Source organism: Podarcis pityusensis, assembly GCF_964106645.2.
Source record: "Podarcis pityusensis genome assembly, chromosome: 4".
Classification (NCBI taxonomy): Eukaryota; Metazoa; Chordata; class Lepidosauria; order Squamata; family Lacertidae; genus Podarcis; species Podarcis pityusensis.
In genome coordinates this window covers 52023294-52031091 of record NC_138027.1, presented here as the reverse complement: position 1 = coordinate 52031091, position 7798 = coordinate 52023294, and the positions used below count along the sequence as shown (strand labels likewise).

The 7798-nt window shown below is 44.1% G+C and overlaps 1 protein-coding gene across 1 annotated transcript; it reads left to right on the top strand.

The window, feature by feature from the left end:
* The first annotated feature begins 4688 nt into the window (after nt 1–4688).
* On the top strand, nt 4689–6214 carry LOC308476303 (claudin-8-like). Its single transcript, XM_081003843.1, has one exon. The coding sequence runs from the start codon at nt 4849–4851 to the stop codon at nt 5515–5517; it is 669 nt and encodes a 222-aa protein (XP_080859969.1). The 5' UTR covers nt 4689–4848; the 3' UTR covers nt 5518–6214.
* Nucleotides 6215–7798: the final 1584 nt, after the last annotated feature.

Sequence of the window (7798 nt, the reverse complement as noted above, 5' to 3'; positions counted from 1 at the left end):
GGTGGGACTCCCCCTCCCGGTACACCAACAAAATTCTCAGTGCTGAGTCCTCTGCGGGCATCATATTTAGCCCTGATTTAACACAAATCAATACAATCACTACCCAATGGGACTGAATGCTGGGTTGTTGCTGTTTTATTATCCATGTAGCAACTTTTTGTTCATTCAGACTATTCTTGCTAGAATGGAATGATTTTGTTTTTATTCATTTGTGAGAGTTGGAAGTTGAAAATGTCCACAAGCTAGATGCAGCTGCCCCAAGAATAATCTATCAGTATTACAAACTGGCACAAAAATATTAGGTATCAGGGCCCAAATCTCTGTGCTAATATTTTGGGTGATTTTATCTGTTACTGAGCTACTTTGCTTATTTATTTGAACATTCATAACCTTGGCCCGCTCTTTCACATAATATAAAAAGGAGGCTCACAACATATATATAGCTAGTCTATAAATATCCATGGTATATATCTACACTACCAACAGAAGTATAGTGTCCAGATCAAGTAATAGCACCGCTCTATTCTGCCTTGGTCAGACCGCACATGGAATACTGTGTCTAATTCTGGGCACCACAATTTAAGAAGGATGTTGACAAGCTGGAACGTGTGCAGAGGAGGGCAACCAAGACGATCAAGGGTCTGGAAACCAAGGCTTATGAGGAACACTTGAAGGAGCTGGGTATGTTTAGCCTGGAAAAGAGGAAACTGAGAGGAGATTTGATAGTCATCTTCAAATATCTTAAGGGCTGTCACACAGAAGAGGGAGTGTGCGTGTTTTCTCCTGCTCTGGAGGGTAGACAATGACTTGGCTTCAAGTTACAAGAAAGGAGCTGCTGACTAAACATTTGGGAAAACTTTCTGATAGGAAGAGCTGTTCAGCAGTGGAACAGACTCCCATGAGACTCATGAGTCCATGGTGGACTCTCCTTCCTTGGAGGTTTTTAAACAGAGGTTGGATGGTCATCTGTCATGGGTGCTTTAGCTGAGATTCCTGCATTGTGGACTAAATGACCCTTGGATCCCTTCGAACTCTATGATTATATAATTCTATAAAACATAATTTAAAACATTAAAAAAACACAAGTTGATACTGGCTGGTTTAAAGAGAAATTCATATTTTGATGGCTTGTTTCCAGAAGACATCTAAAACAAGACAGGGGTGGTTCTACAATCAGAGTTCCATGGAGCAGGGCCTGCCACCCTAGAGACTTAGTTCTGAACCTCAGGGGCATGGGGAACCGCCAGAAGCTTCTCTATTGGAGAAACTCAGTGACTGAGGTGTAGCACAAGGAATCAGACAATCCTCAAGGAAATTTGGACCCAGGTTGTTTAGGGCTCATTGAATTTACATAAGAACCTTGAACTTGACCTGGGAGCATATTGGCAGCCAATGTCACCTTCCTGCTGCAACCCCCTGAGAATCTGTTTCAGTGGAGGGCCCTCCAAAACAGCATGGCAGGGGGGAATGAGAAACAGGAGGAAATGGCCTCCCCCTCTCTTAACATTAGTAGATGCCTTAGTTGGATCAAATGTTGTTCCGTGAATGGAACATCCGCAATGGATTTCACCTAATAAAAATCAGAAGCTGTGGCGTAGAAGCATTTCAAACCTTGCATAAAAGTCCAGGGGATGGAGAGCTAAAACAAATTTCTTACATTATAGCTGTGTGTGTAGGAAGAGGAAATAAGGTTTGACACAATGGCAGTTTTATTCACTTAGACAAAGGAAGGCTGTCTCTGTGTGTATGCATGTGTAAAAGAGACAGAGAGGGAACAATGTTTTGTCTATATTTGGAGAGTGTTTTTGGTTGGCTGCAGCATTCTTCAACAATTTAAAGTGAGTTGGCCCTAGCAGGGGTGCAGACACACTCCATTAAGGTTGAAAAATGTCTTGGGCTGACAGTGGGACAAGCTCACTAGTGCTCATTCACTTCCTAACCTAGCAAGCCACAATCTGACATTGAAGAACTAAAGGAATAGAGCAAGAGTTCCCAGGCTGAAATTTCTGCTTTTGTTATGTCTGCTGGGGGCTGTCTATCAAACTTTGAAACCACACGTATAGTAATGGGCACACAGTCTTCTGCAGTGGTTTCCTTTCTTCCAATTGCAGGTGAGGAGGTTTTTGATAAGAAGTACTACCTTTTTTATATTGCAGCAGTTTTAATTTATACAGCACAATCACATAATTAATTTCTGCAGGTACCTGTGCTATTGATTAATTTACAAGGTTTCTGAATATCCTATATAAATTCAGAGTTGGAGTGGGTCTGCATCATGCATTCATTACTTGTACTTTTTAACAGGACTGTTTCTTAGTGCCTTATCTTAGTTAAGGCAGATTTGGAAGACTTGAGGGGAAGATGTTATTAGGTGAGGAGTTACAGGGTAGAGAACATTGATTTCAGTTATAAGGCGGAAATGGGCAAAAATCCAGGCTGCAGTACTTCCCTAATTATGCATTTATTGATTTGATAATGAGCTGAATATGGATTGCACCATGTATTAATCCAGGGGATAGTAGCATCAGGCTTACTGGCAGCATCTGGCCCTAAAGGCTCCCTTTGATCAGCTTTCTCCATCCATTCTTCGACTGGAACGGGGCCTCTCATATAACCAAGATCTGAATGCTGGCAACTTCCAGCTCTGCCACCACATCTAAAAAGTCAGTGAGGTTACGGGCTGCTAATATGAGAAGCCAGGCAACCAATGCAGAGGCTGGGATGGAATTCTGACCCAAGAAGACGGTCGCCCCAGCCTCTACCCTGAGGATATGAAGCCACGGCTATAAATTCTAGCACAATCCACCCTAGTACAAACTGTGTGCGACCAGCACAAAGCTAGGAGTAGAAATGCATGTCAAACCAAAGTAAAATGATCTTCTTCACAAACTCCACACTCAAATTACCAGAGCATAGCATGTGCATATACATAGCATATTATCAAGGACTGAGGCTAGAAATTGCTGTTTTTACCCATTACACAGCTTGTGACGGCACATGTTTTGCTTCTTCCAACTCCAATCAGTTCCGGGGTAGCTTGCATCAGGAAGTACTTCACAGGGGCACAACTGGGAGGGGAAAGGAAGCTGGATTCCAGCTGGGGCCAAAGTTAGGAACATGGGCTGAGCCTGCTGGATCAGATGGAAGTCCCATCTGGTCCAACATTCTGGAATCACATTGACCAACCAGATGCCTGGGGGAAGCCCCAAAGCACTCTGCCCACCTGATTCCCAGCAGCAGTTGATAGTTGGATCAGTCTTTACCTTAAACCATACTTTTAGTTCTTATGCTAATAGGATATTTATCAATCTTTTAGTACCCACGGGGCCCCTTCAGACATCCTTTTTATTGCTGTTAGGGCAGTCATAAGCAACCTGGCTTTCAAAATGATTTGCACCTGCAAAAGTTTTGGGGCCGTTATACTACCCTGTTTCCAATTAGTGCTTAGCCGTGATTTCTTTCTGAAATCCTGTAACCTTTTCGTACTACAAATGTCCTGGGTTTGGGTTTTTTTGTCCTGTTTTCATTGTGCAGTAGCCCCTCTAGATAGCAATAATGTGATAGCGTTGCAGAACAATAATAAACCTCTAGCATGCTGCAGATTCCACCAACAATATGTTCATCTGGAGGGACCGAAATCCAGGGGCAAACTCTTAACCCATGTACAAGCTTTCAGTATTATCTCAGTTGTTCTTGACAACAGGGCTTCTGCACGCACAAGTAACCCTATTCTGTTTGATCAGCTTGTTCCACTAATATTTACAAACTGCGATATTTGTGTAAAGCTACTTATGTGTAAGATGCGAGCAGGAGAAACTGGCTTAGGCTTGTTATGTGATCCCCCTGCCACCTGACCTCTCTCCGGCTGAGTTGCTGCTGTGTACCAGGATGGAGAAGGGGCATGGTGCCAGCCAATCTGGTGTTCCTGCCAATTCAGTGCCCACCTCCACCTCCCCTTTACTGTTGCAGCATGCAGCAGGGACTCAGCTGGAGGGAAGTCAGGTGAGCAGTGCAGGCTGGTCATGCTGTCCACTACCGTCTACACTGATTGGCAGCAGCTCTTCTGGATTCCAGACAGGGGTCTTTCCCAGCCCCTACGTAGAGACACCAGAGATTGAACCTGGGGTCATCTGCATGCAAGGGAGATGCCTTACCACTAACCTGCGGCTGTTCCGAAGATGAATTTGCCTGTGGAGTATACTTCAGCACATCCACAGTAGTGTTTTGAGAGTTTTACACAGCTATTGCACATCACAAAAATATTTTAAGGAGTTTTCTATGCAAACATATCTAATCATAGGCTAATGAGCACAACTGTAGTTGAATGCTCCTGTGGGTTTTCTCTTTGGCTCGTTGAAAGTAATTTGGGGTGGAAACTTAGTGCTTGTTTACAGATTGTATATTAAAGCCATTTGGCTCCATTTCAGAATGTTTATGTACTATCTAACATTTTGCCAGGAGGGGAAAAAAAAGGTAAACGACGACAGAATTTCTTCAGAGACACAGGTGTGCCTTCCAGAAAGAATTTTTCTGGTTGCAAACCCTGTTGTGTTTGACCTTCCACTGGCTTTGAAAGTTGTTAAACCTGATAGATAACTATATCCTTTCCAAATGATGGGGGCAGTGGAATGCTCCACTCCAAGCAGTAAGGAAGCAGCTGAGTGCTAACCAGCATGCATCTGATTCAAACTGGTCTGAATTAGCAAGCGTTTCTGCAGGTGACAGCTGCACAAGCTGCTCGCGAAAGGTTTCTCTTCTGCTGACGACCTGTATCTGCAAAACGAACAAACACCCTAAAGCCCTGCGCTTGAACAGAACGTATCTGGAGCCCTGTTCTGGAATTAAGAGATGGCTGCCGCTTCTGCTGCTTTGCAGTTTGCTGGACTGATCCTTGGAGGCATTGGTGCAGTTGGGACTTTCGCCATCACGGGCATGCCCCAGTGGCGAGTGACTGCTTTCATCGAAAGCAACGTGGTGGTTTTTGAAACCTCCTGGGAAGGCCTGTGGATGAACTGCATACAGCAATCTAACATCAGGCTGCAGTGCAAGGTCTACGACTCCCTCTTGGCTCTGCCTCCTGACCTCCAGGCTTCCAGAGGTCTGATGTGCGCAGCTTCAGCCCTGGCATTCCTTGCTTTTGCAGTCGCTGTCCTTGGCATGAAGTGTACAAAGTGCACAGGAAATGACGACCGAATAAAAGGGTATATTTTGCTGGCAGGTGGGATCACTTTCATTGTGACTGGCATTGTCGTGCTCATCCCAGTGTGCTTCGTTGCCCACAACATCATCCGAGACTTCTACAATCCAGCCATTCAGCTGGCTCAGAAGCGGGAGCTTGGCGAAGCCCTCTACATAGGCTGGACGTCTGCCTTCTGCCTCGTCGCTGGAGGAGCAATTCTTTGCTGTTTCTGCCGTTGTGAAGAAAAAAACCAGAAGCTATCGATACTCAGTGCCTTCACAACGTACAGCCTTCCAGAGCCATCGTACGCCAAGAAGGGCTGGAAGTTCGTACACTAAAAGTCAGTATGTTTAGTCCGCCTTTGATTTACTGTCTTTCCAAGGGAAGTATCCTTTCTGATCAAACTTGGATTCTAGAAGAAACTCTGCTAGCACAGCACGCTGTGTACAATGGAGCAAAATCCAGGAAACTGTCTGTGACCTCTAAGACAAAGCAAGCTCTAGAACACAAGGGAACGTCTTCAGATATTTCAGAGCAGCATCAGAAATTTGAACTGAATATTGTCCAAGGTTTTTGTATTTTTTTATTAGCATTTATTAAGGGGAATATGTTTTCATTCTAATAGTAATTTGAAATTGCTTTGCAGTGGGGGGGGGGTAGGTTATGTTACAACAAACATTCTATCTTACTGAAGTCCACTATGATCAATACTATATTAATATGCAAAATATAGCAGAGGCTCTTATTGGGAGGTGAAGGGGAAAATGAAGGTGGGGGAAAACTTCTCTAAATCTATATTTGATTTTTTAAAAACCATATAAAGTTTTTATTGAAGTGTTGCTTGGCTGTGTAAAAAAAGAAGAGGAATGATGTGCTTGAATATTTTAAAATTTCAAAGTATACATTCTGCATTTCCTGAAAACAATTTTTTTTGCCCAATAGTACTAACTCTTCTTAGTAGTGATAAAAGGTTGTGTGCTTTCTTTTCTTGTTTTTCAATCTAACTATATTCTACCATTATTTTCCTGCACATTATTGTTTGTTCTGTGGCAAAAGAGTTTTAACACGTTTTAATAAAAACATTTTAAACTTCATCTGTTTTGTGTGACCTTCCTGGCGATTTGCAGGGTGCATTAGGCAGAATTGTAAAGATATACGTAACCACAACAACATGCAGAATGGCAGCCATGAAGAAGCATGTGGCATGCTGTCCTGTAGGCGAATTCTAATACAGTTTGGCATCTTTCTGGAACTGTATGTGGCAGATGGAAAAATGCACAAATACTACAAATCCAAGTATAAACACTAACAAGGTTTGCCTGTGTGTGTTTTTTTTTGTGTGTGCATGCATGCATGCATGCATGCATGCAATACTCACAGTGCACTTTAGCTTAGTTCATTTGACAGGTCTGTAGGGAATGCAAACCATTCATGTTACAGTAGCTGCTAAGACTGCTTGCAATTTTTAAAAAGGTTAACTGAATATATAATCAGGTGAGTCACATAGCATATAACTAGAGTTTTCCGAGCATACTGTACATTTTTTGCTATTCCAGTCTTTCCACCAGCTGAACTGGATGCCAGCCAATTCCCTCCCTTCCACAAGACTTCAGCAAATTCCCCACCCCAAAGACTTCAGCACTGCAGTAAATGTTTCTTATCTTGACTCTCCACCCTGTCCTACTTCCCACCCCCACTGCTGTGCAGAGTTCTTTCCCAGAAACATATTCAAAGTTACTCTATTGGTTTGTTACTTATAGAGGTATTGGTCATATTTATGTGACAATGTCCTGATATGTTGAAGATAACCTTGCTCTGTTTAAACTGCAGCAGAATGTTATGTGTGCCATGCTGAAGAACTAACAAAATGTCCTTTAACTGTGGAAATGCTTTCAACTGTTAGATTATTTTCATACGGGAGCAATTTCGTGCAATCCAGCTGAATGTCAGGGCCCAGAGAGGAGCAAATTAGCACACTCTTGGGCCCTGGTAGCTTGCCTTGTGGTCACCCACTTCTACTGGCACCACTACCCACCACCTGGCAAGGCTCCTCAGGACTCCAAGAAACCTGTCTCACCCTCATGCCTCACTCTGAGCCACGGTGTGCTTCCTCAAAGTGAAGCATTCTGGCTGAGGGGCCCAGGAAATTCTAGCGATTTTGCTGTGGCTAGAAATTGTTTTTGTTTAAATAATAAAAAAAAAGTTATAGGTTAATAAAGTACCGTATTTTTTGCCCTATAGGACACACTTTTTCTCCTCCAAAAATGAAGGGGAAATGTGTGTGCGTCCTATGGGGCGAATGCAGGCTTTCACTGAAGCCTGGAGAGCGAGAGGGGTCGGTGCGCACCGACCCCTCTCGCTCTCCAGGCTTCAGGAATCTATCCGCAAGCCTTGCAAGCCCGGCGGGAGTTCCCGTGGGCTTGCAAGGTTTGCGGGCAGCAGCCTGCAGCCCGAAGCACGGGGCACCCTCCAGAGGGCGCCCCGTGCTTCGCGCAGGTGTCCGCAAGCCTGTTCTGGGGGCTGGGGTCGGGGGAAGCTCGGGCTTCCCCCGCCCCAGCCCTGCGGCTGGCGGGGAAAATAAATTTTTGTTATTCATTTCCCCCCCCAAAAAAACGAGGT

Excerpts from the sequence above, each read along its gene's own strand:
- LOC308476303 (XM_081003843.1), top strand. The coding sequence starts at position 4,849 with ATGGCTGCCGCTTCTGCTGCTTTGCAGTTTGCTGGACTGATCCTTGGA.